At 42.3% G+C, this 26,225-nt stretch overlaps 1 protein-coding gene across 3 annotated transcripts in view; it reads left to right on the top strand.

Annotated features, from left to right (window-relative positions):
- LOC143987283 (serine palmitoyltransferase 3-like) overlaps positions 1–26,225 on the top strand; it is a 95,825-nt gene that overhangs the window by 49,598 nt on the left and 20,002 nt on the right. For all 3 annotated transcript variants that reach the window (XR_013276623.1, XM_077485905.1, XM_077485906.1), the window contains 4 exons: positions 1,477–1,625; positions 8,664–8,788; positions 11,799–11,892; positions 18,682–18,787. Coding sequence is in view for 2 of the 3 variants with exons in the window: in XM_077485905.1 (XP_077342031.1) it covers positions 1,477–1,625; positions 8,664–8,788; positions 11,799–11,892; positions 18,682–18,787 (474 nt within the window). In the remaining variant the exon portion in view is untranslated. The remainder of the gene's footprint in view (positions 1–1,476; positions 1,626–8,663; positions 8,789–11,798; positions 11,893–18,681; positions 18,788–26,225) is intronic.

Here is a 26,225-nt window from a genome sequence, read left to right on the forward strand (position 1 = left end):
GAACTTTTGTGGACCAAGCAGGTTGTGTGTTAGTGATTAGCAGACTGTACGTCAGTCCCTATACCAATGAAGGACTGCTGCAGTATAGGGCAGCGGTCAGCAGTAGTGCACGGCAACCCTATGTATTGTGGACCGATAGCGGTCCTTACAGAACAGCAGACTGTACCGCACCCAAGCCTATGTACCGTAGCACCCTAGACAGACCAAGTTACCAGTCCTGATAAAGAGCTTTGTGGAACAAGTGAGTTGTGAATGATTAGCAGACTGCAGCAGAAGGGCAGCAGTCAAGTATAATATTCTTTCTATATTTGGAAGAAAGAATATTATACGTGTACAAGCCTATTACCGTACCACTGATACCAGTCCTGAAAAGAACCTTTGTGGAACTAATAGTAACAGCAAGTCTTTAAAATTATCCTCACTGCCTGACACACTGCTTCCTGCCTGTCCCTATACAAATTGGCAAAAAAGAGTAGGCTGGAACGATTAGCTGGAACAGCTCTTTTGTGGACCTGATAGTAACAGCTAATGATGATGATGATGATGATGATGAAGAAAGACTAATCTGGCTGAGCTGTCCCTAAAATAGCAGCATACAGCGCTCTGTCCCTTTATCTAAACTGACAAAAGAAACTCAGGCTGCTGACCTAACACCTATACCAGTCCTGAAAAGAACTTTTGTGTACCAAATAGCTAGCGTTTTCTCTGTCCCTACTCCACACAGGATCCTTTCCCTACAGTGACAGAAGAAAGAATGTAAAATGGCCACCGGATCGGGTGTATTTATAGGTTAGGGGGAATGTCCAAGTGTCCATGAGCTGTCATGTCTCAATTGGTTGTCCTGTAACACATGATAAACGTGTCACGAAAGGTTAAAGTTCTTGTATACATTAAACACGTAAGTCCGCCGGGGCGAACGACGGAAAAAGGCGTTCGAACCCGCGGACGGCGAAAGTCGGAAATTCGCCGCGAAACGACCGCCGGGCGAACCGTTCGGCCATCACTAATGGCAAGGTCTGCATCCCTTTAGAAGTGATTTCCCTTTGGGAGTATCTCACCAAAAATGACATTTTTGTTGCAGGAGATGCCCAAAATCTGACTTTTATCTTAGTGCAGAATTCTGGGAAAATCAGTAAGCTAATCACACAAGCAGGAAATTACATTTCAGAAGGGCATTCTGTACACCATCTGTGTACAGGACACCTCCAGATTGCCATAATGTATTTGATTTTACAGAAAATTACAGAGCTGCAGATTGAAAAGAAAAGGTCATTTTTATAAATGTTCAATTACAGTATGACTTGTGCCGCAATTGTAATGCTATTTTCTTTTTATTTGAATAAAAATGTCCACAATTGTGAGCGAATAACTAGTGGCATGTTCTGCCATACAATAGAAACATCTATGCACACTTATAATTATTGTTAAATGAACATACACAAAATACTGAATGGATAAAATATTTTTGCTTTTTAGGTACACTGGAAAAGTCATTAAGGATGTGATCAATATGGGATCATATAACTATCTTGGCTTTGCAGAAAATGATAGAGAGTCATTGGTGCCAATAGAGGAGGTCCTGCAGGCATATGGAGCTGGAGTATGTAGTAGCAGACAAGAAATGGGTAAGAATGATGGTCACAATGTTTTACTGTGGTGTAATTCTTAAACTGAATCTGAAATTTATTATGACAATAAATTTACAAACCTGGAGTAAACACTATAAAGAAAAAAAGAAAAATCCCCTCATGAGGAAAGGCCTGAATTATATTTTGCACCATCATGGGGTGGAGTAGACCATACCATAAGTCAGGTGAATCCCAAGGGTTCTCATTAGAGGAGCTGTAACGTCATTGATCTTAAAAAAAATCCTATCCATAAATTTCCACACTATGTATACAAAATGGAAATTTCACAAGTACAATACCATATAATAAAAAAAAAAAAGAATACAAACTCATACAATCATTCAATCATATATTGCTTGTATTTTATATACATTTTAAACTTCCATCTATTGTTTTCTTACTGCATAATATGTTGTCTAGGACAGCCAAAAACATTTTGGTTCATAAAATAAATAGCAAACTGTGGTTCTCCAAGCAGCAGCTAGGTAATAGACAGCAACAAAACGTACTAATTCGTTTTTTCCCTAAGTTAGCTTTAACTTATATCCCAAAAGCACAGGGGTCTATTTATAAAGAAAAAATATACTTATGAATGTATACACTGTGAAAAATGTGAATTCATAAATATTAATAAAAATACAATAACATATTATTAGTTACATAATACTTTAAACAAACACGCATGATGTATTGAACACATTATTTGGTTAATAATTTTAAAGTCCTAATTTCTTTTTTTTTTTTCATTATTTAACTATTTTAATGTACTAATCCTTTTAATAAAGTGTTTTTCATTGTAAATATTTTTCCATTTAAATTCAACATTTCTGCTAGAAAATTCAGATTGTAGCTAAAATCATAAATGCAGTAATTGATAATGTTTCATATGTGCAATTAGATTCACACAGAAAAATAATACATTTGCCAACTACAGATAAAAACATTTTGGCAACCATTAGTGAGAATTCAGCTTCCTTTGTGATAAATTCAGATTTAGTTTTTACAGTATGCAGTGGCTGGAATTAAAAAGCAGGAAAAAAGAAGAGCCTATGGTTTGAAATACGTTGTATTTCCATCAAACCAGCTTTATCAGTCTCTTTAAATTTGAATTGACAAAAATAAAATCAGTAAAACTATTTTTGTCTCTGTTAGCCTATCAGGATTTTCTGCACTACCCAGTACTGATCTAAAAAACAAAAAATGCTGAAAGAGACTGCAAAAATGATTTCATCATTGATCTACTGATCTTTTACTTTCCAATTACAAACTTATTGATACTGTATTTGTTTGACTGCGGTGAAGAACTCTATATGGTAACAACAATGTTGAGACCTAACTTACTTCCTAAAACTATATTTGACTTTTCTAAATATAACCTAATGTAGCACCCTCTATTTAGGTAGGTTCTAGTGTCAAGTTTTTTCTGCAGAGTAGGAAAATTTAGGCAGGCCTAGCTGGTCGCTGTTTGTTTTCATTCTGGGCTGGGAGTGGTTCAGGGCAGGGTGACTCACGGTCACCTCCCTCTTCTTTCTAGAAGGTGCTAGAAAGAGAGGAGGAGTGGAAAGGCTGGAGCTGCCTGGGGTATTCTAAGGAGCCTTGACCAATCCCCAACTTGGATTGGCAGGCCTCCTTAAATACCCAGGGTCAGCCCAGCCTGGGAGGAGTTGTTGGGTGGAAGAGCTTGAGTGAGAGAGTGTGGAGGCTGTCAGGATCAAAGGGAACTCCCCAGTCTGGGGGGGGGTGGCCCAGGGCTGGGGCTAGGGTTCATCCAGGAGGAGTGAAGAGATCCTGGAAGGAGAGGCACATGAGAGAGCAATGAGAAGACAGCGGGAGGGAACACTGCTAAGAGACTCCACAGAGGACAACTGGTCACAGCTGGGAGGGCTGGTGAGTGGAGCACAGTCTGGAGGACTGGGGAGGCACGCCTGAGAGAACTGGGAGATTTGCAGTTTGAGATGGGTGCAGAACCAGAAGAGAGTGCTGTGGGAAGGGCAGTGGAATGAGGCATTGCAGCCAGGCTGGCTGGCAAAGCCTGAAGAGAGCTATCTGGGATTGGTTGCATTGCAGAGGACAGTTAGCATCTGAACTATTTCTACACCACAGGGGCCCGGGGTCCCTGCCCGCAAAGGACAGTTCACTGAGGCCTGGCTGAGTTAATGTCAGGCCTAACCATGCGGTGTTAGCTAGTCTGAAGGAGAAACAGTCTACAGCAAGGCAAAACTGGTGAAGTAACAGTCTGCAGCAAGTGAAGTGCTGGAGGAGTGAAGGATAAGAGGTCTTAAGCAAGCAGAGTTTGTGCTGGAGAGAAGACTGGAGTGTATATACTAGTGTGTACAGACGTCCTGAGCAAGTTGTGCTAAATATTCCTGGGCATCCCATAATTTCCCATTGCCATCCAAGTTTTATCCCCTTAATAAAAAAACAAAAACAAAGCTAATGTTCTATGTCTCTGAGTGTCTGAGAGATGAATGTCGGGCTGGGAAGGGTGACAGGTGAACCACAACATTCAGCGACCCCTATGGGGGCATGGCTACATTTGGGGGCTCATCCAGGATCACCTGTTCAGTTAACCTGCTAGCCGTTGCCCCTAGCAACCAAGATTGATTGTGCCGGGGAACTGTGCTTTGTTCCACCACCAGTTGAGGATTTAAAACTTGGCAAAGGACTTATGTGCTCTACCTGTTATTCAGTCCCAAAGTAACAAGTGCCATTGTCCATGTAATTTTTTCGCTGCCTGATCACCCAGTTGCCCCAACCACAGCTGGGGCAAACACTAGTACAAATTCTAATCCTGCAACTCAGGAACTGTTTACCATGTGCTGTTACCCATGGCAACCACAGTGGGCGACTGTGCCATTGGATTACAAATATGCCCAGCGATCTGCTATGGCTGGGCATCCTAACATGGATTACAAATATGTCCAGTGATCTGCTATTGCCTGGAATTGTCTACTGTTTCTCAGGGTGATCGGGGTAAGCCTCAGGGTGCCTGCGGCGGGACTGTGCTAAATGCGTTCCCTTCAGTGAGGCAAGGGTTACAAACTTTATTGTTACTACCGGAAACCACCGGTGAGGCCAGTGGTCATCTGTTCCTGGTTGCTTGTGCACAGTCGGTGCAAAGCAACATGCCTGGACAAGTCCTGCTAATAATAGCATGCCTACAACCTTCAGTTTAACCAACAAGGGGTTACAACAGAGTGCTCGGGGAGGGGCCTACCTATCAGTTTTTCAGACGCCTATGTGTATGGAAGTGAGAGGCCGGTGCCACACCCTAGAGAAGACCAAGCATTCCCTGCTGGCAGCAGATACCACGAGTCAGAGGAGCAAGATGGCGGAGAGTGGACGTATGCTACCCACAATGACCTGGTTGCCTGAACTGCAGGAGAGGATGCTTGTTGGCTGGAGCATCCATGGGGGTCTGATGACAGTACTGAGACTTGGCTACGGCGACCAGCAGATTTAAGATTGGCTGAGACAGAGAAATCAATGGTGTCACAGCCCTAGGGATGATCGTGGGGGTGGAGTGGCTGTGCCTGGTGTTCCCTAGAGTGCCTGATACCAATCGTGGTGGTCAGTTCCTGGATCCAGTGCGGTCATTGTGGCGAACCACTCACCCGGCTTGCATCCAGGCGGCAAGATCCACAATAGTGCCAAGTGGACCTGCATTCAGGGCTTCGCACACTGCAGCAGCGGACATCCCGGAAAGGCCGGAGTGGGCCTGGAGTCATCCCAGGAAGGCTGGGTAGTGTCTGAGCCTGGTGACTCCCCTGCGAAGAAAAGTGACATAGGAGGAGAGGAGTCTGCTATGGCTTGCGGCCTGGCTGGGGACCTGGCAACTGTGAGTACTGCCGTGCTGGAGCCAGATGTCCCTGAAATGCATCTATGCCCCATGCTACCCCTGACTGGAAGGAGCCAGCTTTGGAGGAGAGGCTGCCTTCAGGTGAGCTGGAAGGGCAATGCGGGGGCAGAGCCATAGTTTGGGGATCCCCCGGGCTGTTAGCGGAGTTCAGGTCCCTAGAGGAGCTAACAGAATGGTCATCTCCTGACAGCTGCTCAGAGGAAGAATGGGAGACAGGAGGTTCCCAGGTCCTGAAAGTGCCGACTGAGGGACGAGAGGAGCCAGATTTTGCTGAGGAACTTGGAAGAGCTACTGGAAACCCTATAAGCAGTAGACAACTATTGGTTCGAAGACACTCCACCACCCAGACCAGAGCACCCACTTATAGGCAGTGGGTGAAGAGGTCCCCTGATGCCTGTGTCCTGCCCAGGAAAGGAAAACCTAAAGAGCTGCCCAGATTTCCCCAGTTTCAGCGGGAGGTTCAAAGAAGGGTTGCTCTGGAGTGGGGTCTGGATTTCCCCTATGTCCCTCCCAAAATCATGGACATCATTGAGGACTCCTGGGGAGAGTGGGAGGATGACTTGGTTTGGGAGTCCTTACATTTCCCTAAACTGCTGTGGGTGCCAGAGGGCGAGGAGACCTGGGCCCACTTTGTGGAAATTTAGAAGGAATGGTGGCTGGGGAGGTTTATCTACAGGGACAGAGGGATGGTTGCCAGGATGGGGCAGCCTACAAAGAGTCACTCTGTTCCATCAGGGAGGAAGGGGGTGGCAGGAAGAGGCCACCACTTTTATGCGTGAGGAGGACTGTTGAAGTACAGATGCTATAACTTGCCCAGAGGGACTGCTGAGGAGTTGCAGAGTGGATGTGTCCTTCCTTTTCCTTGACTTTGCAGGAACAGACTATCCTGCCATCTTGGGTTCTCAATGAATGATTAGTTTTCTGTTGCAAGGACACTAAGAGTGAAGTCTGTTCTTTGGAACTAAATCTTTAAGGAAACTGTTTGCCTGGGGAGGGGCACCTCCCATCAGGAATTCCAAGAAGAACTGCTATCGCTAACAAAAATTGTGTTTTCCATTTAATGTTCTGTCAGCAGGTTATACCCCCCTCCTGACAGAACTACAGGTGAAAATATTTTGTAGTGACCTGTGCGTTTTGTTGCTATTATTATTTCTGTTAGCAGGATTCATAACTCCCTTCTGACAGAAACTTTGTAAAGTGTACAGGTAGCGATAGGATAGGATGTTTTGTCTGTTTTGCAGGACTCTTCAGGATGGGACAGCTGTCTGTCTATCTTTGGCTGGAGCAACGGATCCTGTGGACAGAGAATTTCTCCTGAGGGGGACATGCTCTTGTCCTATGTATGTGTGTAATTGTCAGCATCACTGTCACCTCCCTCTTCTTTTTGGAAGGTGCTGGAAAGAGAGGAGGAGAGGCTAGGTGGAGCTGGCTGTGGTATTCTAAGGAACCTTGACCAATCCCCAACTTGGATTGGCAGAGGGCAGGCCTCCTTGAATACCTAGGGTCAGCCCAGCCTGGGAGGAGTTGTCGGGTGGAAGAGCTGGAGTGAGAGAGTGTGGAGGCTGTTGGGGCCCACGGGGAGCTTCTGGGGGGGTTGCCCTGGGTCGGGGCTCGTGCATCCAGGAGGAGTGAAGAGATCCTGGAAAGAGAGGCTCATGAGAGAGCAAGGAGATGACAGCAGGAGAGAACACTGCTAAGAGACTCCAGGGAGGACAACTGGTCGCAGCCGGGAGGGCTGGTGAGTGGAGCACAGTCCGGAGGACTGGGGAGGCATGCCTGAGAGGACTGGAAGATTGTAGTTTGAGATGGGCTGAGAGGGCTGTGGGAAGGGCAGAAGAAAGAGGTAATTGCAGCCAGGCTGGCAGGCAAGGCCCAAAGAGAGCTATCTGGGAATGGTAGCTGTGCAGAGGACAGTTAGCACCTGAACTATTTCTACATCACAGGGACCCAAGATCCCTGCCTGCAAAGGACAGTTCACTGAGGCCTAGTGGAATTATTGTCAGGCCTAACCATGCAGTGCTAGCCAGTCTGGGAGAGTAATGCTGCGTACACACAAGCGGAATGTCCGACAGAAAAAATCCGACAGGAGCATTTCATCGTATATTACGATCGTGTCTATGCCCCATCTGACTTTTTACGTTGAAAATTCTGATGGACCTAGAAATAGAACATGTTCTAAATATTTCTGACGGAACCAATTCCAATCGGGAAAACCACTCGTCTGTATGCTGTTCCGACGACCAAAAATTACGCATGCTCTGACGCAAGTACGAGATGGAACCTATTGGCTACTGGCTATTGAACTTCCTTTTTCTAGTCCCGTCGTGCATGTTGTACGTCACCGCCTTCTTTACGGTCGGACTTTGGTGTGATCGTGTGTACGCAAGACAGTTTCAGCGGAATTCTATTGGAAATCCATCAAAAAAACCTTCAGACTTTATTCAGATGGGAAAACTGGTCGTGTGTACAGGGCATAACAGTCTGCAGCAAGGGAAGTGCTGGAGGAATAACAGTCTGCAGCAAGTGAAGTGCTGGTGGAGTAACGGTATGCAGAAAGTAAAGTGTTGGGGGAGTGAAGGATCAGAGGTCAAAAAGCAAGAGTTTGAGCTGGAAAGCCTGGAGTGTATATACTAGCGTGTGTATAGCAGTCCCAAGCAAGTTGTGCTGAATATTCCTGAGCCTCCCATCATTTACCATTCCCATCCAAGTTCAATCCCCTCAATAAAAAAACAAAAAAAAGCTTATGGACTGTTCTATGTCTCTGAGTGATGGATGTTGGGCTGCACAGGGTGACAGGTGAACCACAACATTCAGGGACCCCTATGGGGGGATGGCTACACTGATAACATCTTGCATAAAATTTGGTTACACAGTTAAAGTTGAATTTTCATATTACCTACTACATCGCCTTACACTCTACTCTTTTTTTTATCTCATAAGACTGGGACTGTAAATAAGATAACTTTTAATAAAATACTTTCCAAAGGGGTCTTTCAAGTCAAGTTTGGGCCTTAAATGCCCTTTAACTGGAAAGTTTTTTTTAAATAACTTACTTTAGACTGAAAAAAAAACATTATCTTCTCATGGTACAAACACGTTTATAGATAGTTTCATAAGTAAGCCCAGTATTCTTCTAAGGGCAAAGATCTTGTGCTAATTTCAATCTTCCCTTTCAGGGTATTTGGTTAAACAACAAGAGGTGGAGGATTTGGTGGCGGAGTTTCTCAATGTAGAAGCAGCAATGGTGTTCGGCATGGGCTTTGCCACAAATTCAACAAATATTCCAGCACTGGTGGGCAAGGTACTTACTACGCTTTACTTAAAGTTAACATAGAAAAGTTGACTAGTTCTGAACAGCTAAATTAATTAAAGAATGAATTATTTCCAAATTGTTGTTTAACATTTCTATTTGAATCTCTATGGTACTGATGAATGTTAGATTTTTTTTTAACCAATACTATCAGTTTTGGCAAGCCAATTTGATAACTGGACAGAGTATCCAGTGAGTGTAAAAGGTAACTTTTAGCGTTAGTAAACCTGACCAATTATTATTTTTTTAAACCCTGCAAGGTAAAAGCATAATGTACTTATATGCATCACATACTAGCACATTATGAAATAATAAACTTAGAATGAAGCCCTCAAATGGCATGCTGTCAGTCCTGAAGGCGCTTCCATCTTCACCTGGTCTTCCTTCCAGGTTCACTAGCTGTCTGATTGGCCGCACCGTGATGATGTCACTCCCGCGCATGTGCACAGACTGCGGCACAGCGCTCTAAAGGAACAGCAAGGGTATGCCGTCCCTTCAGAGCACATGCATCGGTGACGACTGCATGCAGTGTGAATATCTCCTAAACCATACTGGTTTAGGAGATGTTCACTGTACCTACACTTAAGCCTTTTTATATAACCATATATATATATATATGAACCAATGACATAAAAATCACTTGTTCACTGTTGCACTCAGGATAAACACCTTCAAAATGAATAAAAACAGAATCTACTTGTAATAAAGTCCCAAAATATTAAATTATTACCTCAAAACATATAGAATAAAGGTGATCAGCAGCGCTTAAAGCGGGAGTCCGCCGGGACTCCGCGTTTTTTTTTTTTTTTAAAAGCCAGCAGCTACAAATACTGCAGCTGATGACTTTTAAAATAGTGACACTTACCTGTCCAGAGCGCCTGCGATGTCGGCACCCGAAGCCGATCTGTAGATCGTCTCTCGGGTGCTGCCGCCGCCATCTTGGGTATGGGAATCAGGAAATGGAGCCTTTCGGCTTCATTTCCCGGTTCCCTACTGCGCATGCGCGAGCCGCGCTGCGCAATAAGGACGGTCCCCGCTGCCTCTGGGATCTGTGTGTTTTCCCAGCAGGCAGCGGGGCACTTGCGGAAAGGGGCGGGCACTTGCGGAAAGGGGCGTAATCTACGCCCCTTTCCGCAGAGAGCTATCCTGGAAGTGGGTGCAGATACCTGTACTGTACAGGTATCTGCACCCCCCTCCCCCCTGAAAGGTGCCAATTGTGGCGCCGGAGGGGGGGAGGGTTCCGATGAGCGGAAGGTCCACTTTAGGGTGGACCTCCGCTTTAAATAACAGCAAATAAAGTGCAAAAGATGAAATAGAAATTCAGTGACACAAATCCATATGATGCAAGTGCTAATGAATGTCCATAGAAAATTCATCTAAAGGGTGATAGAATCTTCACACTACACCATGTGTGACTTGCAGCTCGCTCCCCGTCAGTAATAAACTTACCAAAAAATATTGCCTTACACTCTTTGGCAGTAGCACATTACCCACAAAAGGGTTAAGCCAATGATCTACTGCTCTCCACACACAATGGACTATTAGATGCAATCACATGGGGAGAGATAACAAAGAAAAGGCTCCACTAGTGTGATAACGTAAAACACACCAATGTTTATTCAAAAAAACAACCTTCATACATTGCACTTACAATATATATAAGCAAAATCAGCTTAAATATCAACCACAGCTCTACGAGGATTGGGGGTGACTTGTCAAGCTGGCAAGATCTCACCAAACTGTCCCTGCACCTGCCAATTTAGCCTAGATGTCTCTTGTAAGAACATTTCATTACAGCAAGATCGGTTTAGGCTAAATTGGCAGGTGCAGCGACAGTTTGGTGAGATATCGCTGACTTGACAAGTCCCCCCCAATCCTGGTAGAGCTCTGGTTGATATTCAAGCTGATTTTAATTACATATATTGTAAGTCCAATGTATGAAGGTTGTTTTTTTGAATAAACATTGGTGTGTTTGATGTTATCACACTGGTGGAGCCTTTTCTTTGTTATCTCTCCCCATGTTATTGCATCTAATTATACATTGTGTGTAGAGAGGAGCAGTTTGTTGGCTTAACTCTTTGTGGGTAATATACTACTGCCGAACATGGGAGTGTAAGGCAATATTTTTTGGTAAGTTTATTACTGACGGGGAGCGAGCTGCAAGACACACATGGTGCAGTGTGAAGACTCTATCACCCTTTGGATGATTTTTCTATGGACATTTTCTAGCACTTGCATCATATGGATTTGTATCACTGAATTTCTATTTCATCCTTTGCACTTTATTTTCCGTTATTTAAGTGCTGCTGATCACCTTTATTCTATATGTTTTGAGGTGATCATTTTATATTTTAAGCCTTTTTATATGGTTTCCTGTAGGTACAAGTCCCATAAAAGGGTTTAATTCCACTTTAAGAACTAAAGAAAAGTTATTTTAAAACACATTTATCCAAATTTGCATACATTTTACACATTGCTCATTGTACACATTGCACATCATTTATATGGATGGTCATGTGGGATACTGATATTAACTACAGCCACTTATGACCACTAGCGATACTAAAGCTGGCTGGAAGGCCAGAGTTTTTTTTTTTCCATGTTAAATAAAATAGCACTGTATGTTTTTCTAAAAATGCTCCCCATCCTCGTCCAGTCCACCTTCGTGTATTTTGATTTTGTTATTACGACTACTATTATTTCTTTCTGCGTGTTAAAGAAATGATGCAATTTGTTTGTGACTAACGTTAGGGCAAGCCAGTCCTGGAGCACTAATAAAATCACTCATTTCACATTATATGAAAGTAAACATTTCCGATTTTCACTATTTTTATATATACACATTCACAAATGATTCCTTGCAAGAGTAAGACATATTGTCAAGTGTCCATGTTGGGCTGTCTTCCATTCTTTAAACGTTAACATTGTTTGGCAAAAACGGAAAAATGTTTTGCCAACTGACTTCTGCAAAGCCAAACTAATATAATATCTTCTTTTGCAGGGATGTCTTATTCTAAGTGATGAGTTAAACCACGCATCTTTGATTCTAGGAGCCAGACTTTCAGGAGCAACTATTCGAGTATATCAGCACAACAGTAAGTATACTATTACCAAGCCCTTAATTATAGAATGCTACAAACAATATAATATAGATTGATAGAAAAGATGTAGTGTCAGCTACAAAATGATTGGCTTGTCTGAACATCCCCAATGCTACCCAAGAAATTTACCCTGAAATTCAGTGAAATATTTATTAAATAATATTACAGGTACTTGTATTGCACCGCCAGTTTACACAGCGCTTTACATATTTATACATTATACATTCACATCAGTCCCTACCCTCAAGGAGCTCACACTGATTCATACACATAATAGGGCCAATTTGCACAGGATCCAATTAAGCTACCAGCATGTCTTTGGAGTGTGGGAGGAAACCCGCACAGACACAGGGTGAACATGCAAACTCTGTGCAGGTGGTGCCGTGGTTAGATTTTGAACCAATGATGCCAGACGAAGTGCTAACCACTTAGCTACTGTGCTGCTATCACTTTAAGGGACTGATATCTAAACTTAAAGTGAACCTAAACTCAAAAAAAAAAAAAGTTTTGCTATGTTACAAAAAACATTTTGAATTGTTAATTGTGACTAAGCACAAAAAATTTACCTTTCATCTTGAATTCCTACTAAAAAATAGCAGTGCACCTCATGGTATGTCAGGGTGTCTAGGAACTCCTATGCCTACAGCCTCATAGCTGTATATCTGTAGTGTGAGATCAAAGTCAGTTTTTTTAGGAGGAAACACATACACAATATTGGTATAATGTTCAGCGCTAAACCATCTGATGAAAAAGATTAAAGTTTAAAATTTAAATGAAAAAGGCATGCATCTTCGTGCTGATACATGAAGGTGCAACCATGTGAATGGTGAGTGGTTTGAAAGTTCTGGGGGATGAAGCCCTAAAAATGAGTCTCTAAAAAAGCGGGGCTGCTTAAGGCGTGGGCTGGGGAACCCGATCACTGTGAACAAAAGGAAAGCAAAAAGAGGAGAGATTCCTTTATACAGCTTAGGAATGTATTCAGTATATAAGTATAAAAACTTGCATGAAAAATGTTGGAGCACTTGCAGAGTGCTAGAGCGGGTGGGAGCTTCCACGCGCAGTGTCACAGGAGCACAGGAGGACCCCTGGGAAGTCTCTATTGAGGGATCCATGAGCGCCGTGTGTTAGCCACAGCTGGAGCCTTGATAAGCCTCATGTAGGTGTTGGCTTTGTCTCTGGGTGGGAGTGGTCCAGGGCTGTCAAACTGGGGAGCCACCCACACGCTGTCTGGCCGATCAGAACGTGTTTCAAGGGCGTGGCCTCACCTTCTTCATCCTCTAATAGTCACATCACATTTATATAGAGGATACAATTTTTTTTTTATAATTCAATTTTTATTACATTTTCATTTACAACAAACTACACAATGTTATACAAAAAATAAATGAGAAAGTGAACCGTTATCTATATACTTCCATCCTTACTCTTAGGTCTTTTCCCCATTTATATAGGTCAACTTCTATGCAATAAAACTAACTAAACCACACCCATCCATACAAAACAAAACAAGACAAAACAAAACAAAAAAAGGTGGGGGGAGGTGGGGAGGCGGGGAACAGACCACGCGATACACCATACAAAAGGCAGTAAGAGAGGGAAAAAAAGGAGAGGAAGGTTTAAAGGGAGCAAACGGAAATGATCCCCTCTTCCAGATGAACGGTCTACATTCCTTCCAAAATGTATTTGCTATCATGTGTCTATTATGTGTACTTCATATAGGGGGTGGTTCAGGGGGAAATTTTTTTTTGAAAAAAGTGAAAGTGAGTGTACGGGAAGGGTCCTCTTTCCCAAATAGAGGATATGCTAACATGCATCTATTATAAATGTGTTATTTTGTGTATATGTGTTTATCCATGTGTGCTTCATATAGAGGATAGTGAAACATCCTCTATATCCCCCCCAGCCCAATAAAGAGAAAAAACACATGATCGCGGAAAGTCACAAAGTAGACCTATCTCCTACTCACAAAGGTCCCATGTTCATCACCAAATATAATAATAAGCAATGGGCCAGCAAAAAGACCCTCGATAAACATTGGGGGAGCCTGTGCATTGATCCAAATCTAAAGACACAAATTGCCTCTAAACCTAAACTGGTATTCAAAAGAGCTAACAATGTCAAAAACATCATAGCCCCCAGTAAATTGTGCAATAACAAGAAACCCCTTCTAGACTCAAAATGTTCTCACTTGTTGGAATGTATAAGTGTCACAAAAGACAATGCCTTACTTGTGCACATGTGACCCATGGACAAAAGACCCTTTCCGACCAAACAGGCAATACTTTTGCCATTGATGAATTCCTAACATGTACGAATAACTTTGTGGTCTACTCCATCACTTGCTTGTGTAAAATGTGCTATGTAGGGTGTACCATTAGACCTCTTCGTACCAGATTTTGGGAACACGGGAGAAGCCTGAAGGAACTCTACCCCAAATGCAGTATTCCAAGACACTTTCTAGCCCACCACGAAAGAAACCCTGCATCACTGAAGGTCACAGCCATTCAATCTATTCTCCATTCTCTACCTGATGGAGAAAGATCTAAAAAAAACCTGTCTGCCCAAGAGACTTATTGGATATTCAAATGTATTAGTCTCTCACCTGAAGGCCTGAATGAAGAGTTGGAACTCAGCACTATCATCTAATCTTCCTCCCTCCCATTGGATGATCCCCAGGACCCCCCTTCCCCTTCCTTCCTCCCCCCTCCTCTTTCCCCAGTTCATGCTGTCCCCTAAAATATCCCCCCAGGGCACGCTTCTTGTTATGCGCATAGTGTATCTCTTTTGCAACAACAGGGGTACACGCAGTTTCTCCCACACATGTGTAATTTGCAACTATATGTATGTGCAACTATATATCTATATACCATCTCTCAATATATATCCTTTCATGGGTACATACTAATCGATTGATTAATTAACTCATTACATTTTTTTTTCTCCAAATTACCCTCTTCCTGGTAATTTTTTTTTCTCAATATACCCTTATGGATTCTCCAAAACTGTTAACTTCTCATTCAATCTTTATTGGAATTACAGCCACAACTCATGTATACTCATAGCTGTAATTTTCTACCTATTGGTATATTTATTCCCCAGTGGCAACATGTGTATGTGTATTTAAATGTATACACATGTATCACTGTTGCATCTAGTTCATTTAATGCATCCTTTTTCATCTTTTTTACAACAAGGTACACACTAAGGCATTTGCCCACCTAAGACCTATTCCATCAAATGTTCCTTTTATCCAAACCGACCGGTAACTTTATTTCTCATTATCATCTTTTTATTTATATATATATATATATACACAAAAGTGAGTAGATCCCTCACATTTTTGTAAATATTTTATTATCTTTTCATGTGATAACACTGAAGAAATTACACTTTTCTACAATGTAAAGTAGTGAGTGTACAGCTTGCATAACAGTGTACATTTGCTGTCCCCTCAAAATAACTCAACACAAGACCATTAATGTGTAAACCGCTGGCAAACCCTATTGAGCAACTTTGGGGCATCCTCAAAGGTAAGGTAGAGTGCAAGGTCTCCAACATCCACCAGCTTTGTAATGGCGTCATGAAGGAGTAGAAGAGGACTCCAGTGGCAACTCTGGTGTACTTCATGCCCAAAGAAGTTAAGGCAGTGCTGGGAAATAATGGGTGACCACACAAAATATTGATACTTTGGGCCCAATTTTCACTTAGGGGTGTACTCACGTTTGTTGCCAGCTGTTTAGACATTAATGGCTGTGTGTTGAGTTATTTATATATGTGTGTGTGTGTGTGTGTGTGTGTGTGTGTGTGTGTGTGTGTGTGTGTGTGTGTTTGTGTGTGTATATATACTTTTTTATACATATATATTTTATATATTTTTTATATATATGATTCTCACATATTTTTCACACATATATTACACATTTTAAATTATGTCTCCAAGTCATAAACTTGCGTTTAACAATTACAGCATCTCGTTTTTTAAATCATTATCTTCCCAGCTGACACCGCTAATTGTGACTCAGAGTGGGTTAATTGAATCCTCTATATAAATGTGATGTGACTGTTAGAGGATCAGCTGATGAAGAAGGCAAGGCCGTGCCTTCGAAACGTGTTCTGATTGGCCAGACAGCGTGTGGGTGGCTCCCCAGTTTGACAGCCCTTGACCACTCCCACCCAGAGACACAACCAACATCTCTATGGGGCTTATCGAGGCTCCAGATGCAGCTTACACACGGCGCTCATGGATCCCTCAATAGAGACTTCCCAGGGCTCCTCCTGTGCTCCTGTGACACTGCACGTGGGATCCTCATAAATAAAATAAAGGGGAAACGATCTAATGCTCTCTGTCTTAGAATTTTTATTAATGAAAGAAAAATAAAGAAATCTACTCACATTTGGCCGCACTCAGATCTGAGTGCCGGTGCATGAACATACAATAATAACAAACCAACAAGATGGCCACGGGTGACGTCATACTTGACACCTAACCCCCGTACGTTCATGCGCCAGCACTCGGATCTGAGTGCGGCCGAATGCGAGTAGATTTCTTTATTTTTCTTTCATTACTAAAAGTTCTAAGACAGAGAGCATTAGATTGTTTCCCCTTTATTTTATTTATGCAGTGGATTAATTAATATTGAGTGTGGATTCGAGGACGGTGACTAGAGTGGGTGTTTGTTACCTGGTGATCTGCTTACTGCTGTGTGGCCTGTTTCAGGTCAAATACATGAGGTGAGGGATCACTATCATCGGATCTTCTGTTTTATATTTCACCACACCGAATATGATGTGTGCTGTTTTCACATGCACCTACTAGGATTCTCCTTTTATATACCTAGGACTCTATTCAATTTTTATTGATGTTTTATGAACTGCGCAGCACTGTTGTATTCTTAACACCTCCAAACCAAGACACAGTAACAAAACAAAGCAGAGTAAACCAGTTGTAGAGAGAGACCAGCAGCAGGGAGACCACAGACAGTAATCCTTTGCCCTCCGCCTGCCTTTTTTCTTTTTTTTTTTTTGCACAAAACTTTCAGAGTTCTGTGCTTCCCATTACAGACTGCCCAAGCAAGATTTAGAAAAGACACCAGCTCTTACTTTCTATTGATATTCAACTTGGTTTGGTGGTACTGAGCATCAATTCTCATAAAACGGTTATTTCCAAACGTATTTTATACTGGAGGAATAGATGTACTGTTTATAGGTTTTCAGGATGTATTGCAAAATTATTAAAAATTACTACAAAACCTGTCTATGACTACCAAACCCCACTGGATGCAAAAGAAGGTATAAAGTCAAGCACATCAAGATACCTGAACCTTAAAACATAATAATAAAAAAAACTATATATATATATATATATATATATATATATATATATATATATATATATATATATATATATATATATATATATATATATATATATATATATATATAAAATTAAAATAAAACAAAAAGAAGAGAGATATGTAAAAATCTTGGGCAAGAATATTGTTACAAAGTGTACTAGCCCTGCTAGATCTTGTAAATCTGGGGGCCTAATGAATAGTCATCATATAAATTCACATCATATTTGAGTATGGGTGACAGTCTGCACAATCCACAGTAGTTGATGTACAGTATGTTCAATAGAACTTGAACACTGTCATATGAATTATGTGGGATGAAAAAGCCAATAGATCAACCAAAACCATGGCTCATGTATATAAAAGAGACTGTTCAGGAATCGTCCGGTAGCATGATTAACTTCCATGTACAAAAGCTTATGTATGTAGTCCCATATGGTCAAAATAGAAAAAGATCACTCTGGTATAATGTATACCTGAACTCAACCATGGAATCAAGTAAGCCAAGGGGGCTTCACATATCAATCTAGTAGAATGTACTGGCCAGAACTATGCCACCAGAGTCGCCACTCTGCATCAGGAACAATCCTTAAGTAAGTGATCTTGAACATCAAAGTAGACAAAGAAAAAGGCTCTACATGTACAATATAAAGAGAATCAGGTAGATCTACACATAGAAAGTTCAATTGCTTGTGGGCAGGGCCTACTTCGCCCTCCATGTGAGGGTACCTTTTGCCCAGAGCACACTCATCAATGCCTGGGATCATGTGAATAATCTAACATTAAGGCAGTTCCTTAACTGATGAGCTTTCACTGTGTACAGTAGTTACTCTAAAGTATAGAGTTTCTCTGAAAAATGCTGTTCCATGTACCTACACACTGTAACTTGGTAGATGTTGCAATAGGAGGAACGTTCTGAGTCTGTGCCCACTCCACCAGTCCAGCGTACCTCTGTTACCTCTATCCCAGTAACAGAATGGGGTCCCGCCAAGCACACAAGAACTGACCAAGAACCCTGGATCTCAGCCTTCCCCCTTTTTTATACCACAGGTAGGATGACTGTAACCAAAAAGCCTGGGAACTGAGCAAATATATTTTAACTCTATACCCCAGCCTGGGCCAGCTAACTCTCTAAACCAGCATTAACACAACCTGCTTACATGCTGATCATTCAATAGTGAAGGCTATAAGTGCCCATAATCCATGGTGCGGTAAAGAGATACAGATACTTATCAGTCCATAGCTCCTTTAAGAGGTAATCAGAGTAGCAGGGTGTTAAAGTAGCATTAAAGCGGTCATAGTTTTAGCCTTTGATATGGGCTGTTACTTTGATGTACAAAAATTTAAAAAGTTGCTGGATATCAAGTTCAATTAAAAAAAAATGTAACTACATTTTTTGTTTAAATTTAAATATTTTGTATTTTGTTTTTAGATATGAAGAACCTAGAAAAGTTACTACGGGAAGCTGTGATCAGAGGTCAGCCACGCAGCCATCGAGCTTGGAAGAAAATCCTTATCGTTGTTGAAGGAATTTATAGGTTGAAAATACAAATACACAAAATCTAATATAAACAAGACAGATCCAGCCTTATTCCCAACCACAGAGGAGAACCTAATTTAGCTCTACAAAAGGGCTATAGATTTTTTAAAATCAGTTTTAAAAGCCTGTATAGTTCCCAGTGGCGGCGCGTCCATAAGGGCACGCCGGCGCCACCCCCTCTCTCCAGCCACCCCCTCTATCACAAATAGATTCATGCATTGCACGCTTTCCTAACACCGAACCACCTCTCCACCAATCAGGTGCTTGGGTCTGTTACCCATCACCTGATTGGCTGAAACGACAGGCGCTGTGATTGGACGCCTATCAGGTGTCCAATCATAGGAGAGGACGGGAGGAGAAGGTGGGAGAAGACATCGAGGACATGGAAGAGGGGGCCCAGTGGCAGCATTTGATGGGCACGGTGGGAGCATTTGATATGCACAATGGCAGCATTTGATGGGCACAGTGGCAGCATTTGATGGCACAGTGGCAGCATTTGATGGGCACAGTGAGAGCATTTGATGGGCACAGTGGGAGCATTTGATGGCACAGAGTGGGAGCATTTGATGGGCACAGTGGGAGCATTTGATGGCACAGAGTGGGAGCATTTGATGGGCACAGTGGCAGCATTTGATGGGACAGTGGCTGTGTTTGATGGCACAGTGGCTGTGTTTGATGGGCACAGTGAGGCTGCAATTAATGTTTTTTTTTTTCATTTTTCAGTTTGTTTGCGCCCCCCAAAAATGTTTAGCACCAGCCGCCACTGATAGTGCCAGTTTTGGCAGACTGAATTGAATTTTGCTACAGAATCTTTAAAAGGTTGGTTCACTTTGACCAAATAGCCCTGGCAGGTAAGTGGCCCTTGAGGGTAAAAACAAACCATGCAGCTTTGACTAATGTAATCATGCCCCAGCTTTTGGTGTAAGCCATCTTTGTACCAATGAAAGCCTGGCTGAAAAAATTCCAGAGATGACATCTCTCCCATCCAGACCTTTTGCTAGAATGTTGCTAAGACACTTCCAGCTGTTAAGTATAAAAGCTGGGCATATGGGCCTGAATCAGTACCCTATTTCAATGTGCCATCATTCATCCCATATATTTTCATTTGTAAAGATTTTTTGTGATACCAATCCACATGTACTGTATATCTATATAAAAAAATGATTTAGTTAGTTGTACAAAATTTCACTTAATCACATTGGATACAAATAAAAATAAAAAGCATGTTCACCCCGTGACAGATATTGGCGCCAAATGGACTATTTAAACTGGGCCAGTACTTCGGATCAGTGCTGTCTTGTCTACAATGTTCCCATGCTAACCTGCAACCTGCTACTCTGCATCTGTCTCCAGTTATTGACCCAGCTTGCCTTGACAACTCTTGAACTCCTCCTGCATCGACCCCCCAGCTTGTCCCTCACCTTGTTTCTGCCTATGCCCATTACTGCTACTTTGCTGATTTATACCGTAGCCTGTACTGTGACTTTGCTCCTGCTTCCCGCATCTGTATCTTATCTGTCTGCCTGTGTATGACACAGCTCATTTGATCCTATGTTCCAGTCTTTACTGGATTTCCAAGCTGCAAGCACTTGCCTGTTATCCACTGGTGCCTGTTCTAAATCTACCTGCTACCTGCCTGCAGTTCACTTTCTTGCTGTCACCAGTGCAAGCCTGTTCCTGCCTACTGCTCATCAGCAGCTACATGGCATCTCTGCTTGCTAAGATTCACCAATGACCATCCACTGCTTGACCAGGAGATCCTGTCCTGCCCTGTGGCTAGTAAGACCATCAAGCACTCGTGCCAATCTGCACTCTTGCACTACCTGTATACTCTATCAAGGGCCCCAAGTCAGAGGTGCAAGAGAGGCCTTCCTCATCATATCAGGCTCTTCTATCAGGTATGTGATAGCATTACTAAATTCTAGCTGAACAGTGTTGGAAGAAGCAACAAGTAGCTTTCTATATTGTGAACTATATATATGCATTATACTTATTTATACCAGTAGGTAGCACTGCAGTGTTATAATATGTATTCTATGGTATGGTAATCAGAGGAAGTACCATCCTTATTGTGTTATATGTACGTGTATGCTCCTAGTTCCTGTTTCATGTTTCTAATGCTGTAAGACATGATAACGATATCCTCCATAAAAGTAAAGCCCTTTGCTGTATCCAAGAAGCTTCCAGCGCATCATTTCAAAACTCTGCACAATACGTTATGGGCCCAGCAAACCCAGACACCCCCAGCAGAACCCAGCAGCATCCAGCTATGTGAGAGGATACTACAGGCACCCAGTAGGCACTGTACAGGATACCATACGTCTGTGAGTACTGTATTCAAGCTACTGAAAGATGGCAAGCAGTTTATATTTGAAGTTTGCAATTGCAAAGCTGAACAATTACCAGCTGTGGAAGGTTGAACTGGAATGCTTTTAAACAAGGATGAATTGTGGCAAGTGCTGAATACAGACAGACCCACAAATGGAGAGACAGAGGACTGGGACAGGAAGGATAGACAGGCAAAAAGAGACCATAAGCTTACTAGTGGAAGATAACCAGCTTATCCACATAATAACAGAGAAAATGGCCAAAGGTATGTGAACTTCATTACAGAAACTGCATAAGCATTCAAGTCTAAACAGCAAGCTATTTTTACTAAGAAAGCTGTATAAGATGAGACTAGAAGAAGATCAGCATATGTGTGACCACGTGAAAGCTATGCTAGAAATCATAAAGCAACTATGCGCCATCGGAGGGGACATCAAAGATAACCATACTGTTGCCCTTCCAGGGACATATACTGCTCTTATTAATGCTTTAGAAACCAGACCCGAACAGGACCTGACACTGGAATATGTCAAAAGTAAATGAATCTATGAATATGACAGAAGAAAAGAAAATACGCACCATGATGACAAAGCTCTTAAGATGTACAAAGACAAAACACAACAAAGAAAGCAGAGCCTGTTTTTTCTGTAAAAGGACCGGTCACTTTAAAAAAGACTGTTCTATCTGGAAAGCTGAGCAGTTAAAGCTATTCACAAAAGAGTCAACGCAGCCACAAAGGAAACTGCAAACACATTATGGCGTGGCATCTTTAAAGTGACACAGAGTGGCAAGCCATCCGGCTGGTGCATAGACTCAGGTGTGACAAGCCACATGACTAGTGATGAGACCTTCTTCACAAACATTGATTACAGTGCAAAAGACTGCATTACACCACAAGGTAAGCAGAATATCCTTGTAAAGAAAGTGTTATATGTTCCAGAACTAGAAGGCAGCCTTCTATCAGTGAAAAGTCTTGCAAACAACGGTCTCACGGTTAAGTTCCAGGGTGATGAATGCGCAATTCACAATAATAAGCAATTCCTCACAAAAGGAAAACTGGATGATCATCTATACAGGCTCATCACCACAAACCAGCAAGCCACTATAGTCTCTAATGACCTACACAGCAAATGTATTCACTTATGGCACAGGCGGCTGGGGCACAGAAGTCCAGAAGTTCTACAGGACATTATAAAGAAATATCAGAAGATTTGACAATATTGCCTTGCAAAGTGCTCATGAAAGGCAAGTGCTGTATTGAAGCAAAAGCCACACGTGCTCCCCTTCCACAGGCATCTCAAAGAAAAAACACCCAACCCATGCATACACAGTGACGTATGTGATCCAATGAAAGCTCCTATGTCAGGCGGGAACAGATATCTACTGACTTTCATTGATAATTATTCCAGGTACATAACTACTTATCTAATGAAACACAAGAATGAAACTTCAAGAGTTTGTTGCCATGTCTAGCAACAAACTCCAATGCAAACGAGGAATAATACGCACTGACTATGGGGGAGAATACATAAGCAAAGAAGTGGCCTCGTAGCTGCAGAGATAAGGAATAGTACGCTAGACAACCGCACCATACACTCCTGAACAAAGTGGTGTAGCAGAAAGGAAAAAAATCGTACTCATAGAAATGGTCAAATACATGTTGTCGGATTCCAACCTACCTCACAAGTACTGGGGAGAAACAGTCATGACTGCAACCTACCAAATGAACAGACTACCTTCAAAAGCCATTAAAAGTTCTCCATTCAAAATGCATCATGGATCAAAGCCTAGGATAGGACACATCAGAGTGTTTGGACGTAAAACATATGCCTATATTCCAAGTGAAAAGCAATCCAAGCTGTAGAACAGAGCTATGGAGGGCTTCTAGTAGGCTAAAGAGAGTGTACTAAGGGTTACAGAATCCTACACCCAATAACTGACAAAGTGACAATAAGTCGTAGTGTTTATTTTGATGAGAGCCCATCACCAGAAACACAGTTTTCTGAAAGCTGTGAAATGAATATGCCAAGCAAACCAGAAGAAAAGGTTGGTCAAAGCGAACCTGTGCAGGAGTCAAAACAAGAGGTGGAACTCACAATGCCTAAATCAAGTTCCCCACCAGATCCTGCTGAACTGCCTGAAGTCAGAAGATCCACTCTGACTGCAAAAGGTATACCACCCCGCAAGCTGTCATACACTGTCAAAACACACAGCATACTTGAACCAACATCAAGGGAAGACATAGAGAAACTGCAGAAACATGAAGCCAATAAATTCATAAAGGCATCAGAAGAAGAATTAAAGTCACTTCAAGAAAATAAAACCTGGACACTCACAGAGCTCCCTCCTAACCGCAAAATTATAGGAAGTAAGTGGACTTTCAAAGTAAAGTCAGACACAGAAGGGAATATCGTAATACACTCCATCATCAGAGCGCATCTTAGCATTACAGCCGGGAAGAGCATGCAAGTGAAACACCTAGACGTTAAACCTGCTTTCCTATATGGAGACATTAAGGAAGATCTCTACATGGAGCAACCAGGGTTTAAGCAAGGAGACAATCTTGTATGTAAACTTCAGAAGAGCATCTACAGTCTAAAGCAGTCTGCAAGGATGTGGAATGAGAAAGTCAACAAAGTACTCACCAGAGAGGGATTCTCGAGAAGTAAACAAGACCCCTGTCTCTACTCCAGGAATCAAGAAGACAGGTGGATATACATCCTCATCAAACTTTCACTTTTTAATACTTGGTTGCAAATCCTTTGCAGTCAATTACAGCCTGAAGTCTGGAATGCATAGACATCAACAGACACTGGGTTTCATCCCTGATGATGCTCTGCCAGGCCTCTACTGCAACTGTCTTCAGTTCCTGCTTGTTCTTGGGGCATTTTCCCTTCAGTTTTGACTTCAGCAAGTGAAATGCATGCTCAATCGGATTCAGGTCAGGATATTGACTTGGCCATTGCATAACATTCCACTTCTTTCCCTTAAAAAACTCTTTGGTTGCTTTCGCAGTATGCTTTGGGTCATTGTATCTGCACTGTGAAGCGCCGTCCAATGAGTTCTGAAGCATTTTGCTGAATATGGGCAGATAATATTGTCCAAAACACTTCAGAATTCATCCTGCTGCATTTGTCAGCAGTCACATCATCAATAAATACAAGAGAACCAGTTCCATTGGCAGCCATACCACACCACCATGCTTCACTGATGAGGTGGTATGCTTTGGATCATGAGCATTTCCTTTCCTTCTCCATACTATTCTCTTCCCATCACTCTGGTACAAGTTGATCTTGGTCTCATCTGTTCATAGGATGTTGTTCCAGAACTGTGAAGGCTTTTTTAGATGCTGTTTGGCAAACTCTAATCTGGCCTTCCTGTTTTTGAGGCCCACCAATGGTCTACATCTTGTGGTGAACCCTCTGTATTCACTCTGGTGAAGTCTTCTCTTAATTGTTGAATTTGACACACATACACCTACCTCCTGGAGAGTGTTCTTGATCTGGCCAACTGTTGTGAAGGGTGTTTTCTTCTCCAGGGAAAGAATTCTTCAGTCATCCACCACAGTTGTTTTCTGTGGTCTTCCGGGTTTTTTGGTGTTGCTGAGCTCACCAGTGCGTTCTTTCTTTTTAAGGATGTTCCAAACAGTTGATTTGGCCATACCTATTTTTTTTTACTATCTCTCTGATGGGTTTGTTTTGGGTTTTTTCAGCCTAATGATGGCTTGCTTCACTGATATTGACAGCTCTTTGGATCTCATATTGAGAGTTTACAGCAACAGATTCCAAATGCAAATAGCACACTTGAAATGAACTCTGGACCTTTTATCTGCTCCTTGTAAATGGGATAATGAGGGAATAACACACACCTGGCCATGGAACAGCTGAGCATCCAATTGTCCCATTACTTTTGGTCCCTTAAAATGTGGGAGGCACATATGCAAACTATTGTAATTCCTACACCGTTCACCTGATTTGGATGTAAATACCCTCAATTCAAAGCTGAAAGTCTGCAGGTAAAGCACATCTTGTTTGTTTAATTTCAAATCCATTGTGGTGAGGTATAGAGCCAAAAAGATTAGAATTGTGTTGATGTCCCAATATTTACAGTGGTGTGAAAAAGTGTTTGCCCCCTTCCTCATTTCCTGTTCCTTTGCATGTTTGTCACACTTAAGTGTTTCGGAACATCAAACCAATTTAAACAATAGTCAAGGACAACACAAGTAAACACAGAATGCAATTTGTAAATGAAGGTGTTTATTATTAAAGGTGAAAAAAAAATCCAAACCATCATGGCCCTGTGTGAAAAAGTGATTGCCCCCCTTGTTAAAACATACTATAACTGTGGTTGTCCACACCTGAGTTCAGTTTCTCTAGCCACACCCAGGCCTGATTATTGCCACACCTGTTCACAATCAAGGCATCACTTAAATAGGAGCTGCTTGACACAGTAAGGTCCACCAGAAGATCCTTAAAAGCTACACATCATGCCGAGACCCAAAGAAATTCAGGAACAATTGAGAAAGAAAGTAATTGAGATCTATCAGTCTGGAAAGGGTTATAAAGCCATTTCCAAAGCTTTGGGAATCCAGCGAACCACAGTGAGAGCCATTATCCACAAATGGCGAAGACATGGAACAGTGGTGAACCTTCCCAGGAGTGGCCGGCCGCCCAAAATTACCCCAAGAGCGCAGCGACGACTCATCCAAGAGGTCACAAAAGACCCCACAACAATGTCCAAGGAACTGCAGGCCTCACTTGCCTCAGATAAGGTCAGCGTTCATGCCTCCACCATCAGGAAAAGACTGGGCAAAAATGGCCTGCATGGCAGAGTTCCAAGGAGAAAACCACTGCTGAGCAAAAAGAACATCAAAGCTCGTCTCAATTTCTCCACAACACATCTTGATGATCCCCAAGACTTTTGGGACAACATTCTGTGGACCGATGAGACAAAAGTGGAACTCTTTGGAAGGTGTGTGTCCAAGTATATCTGGCGTAGAAGGAACACTGCATTTCATAAAAAGAACATTATACCAACAGTAAAATATGGTGGTGGTAGTGTGATGGTCTGGGGCTGTTTTGCTGCTTCAGGACCTGGAAGACTTGCCG

This window comes from Lithobates pipiens, unplaced genomic scaffold (genome assembly GCF_037356315.1).
Source record: "Lithobates pipiens isolate NorthernLeopardFrog02 unplaced genomic scaffold, aLitPip1_a1.2 Scaffold_18, whole genome shotgun sequence".
In the NCBI taxonomy this organism is placed as follows: domain Eukaryota; kingdom Metazoa; phylum Chordata; class Amphibia; order Anura; family Ranidae; genus Lithobates; species Lithobates pipiens.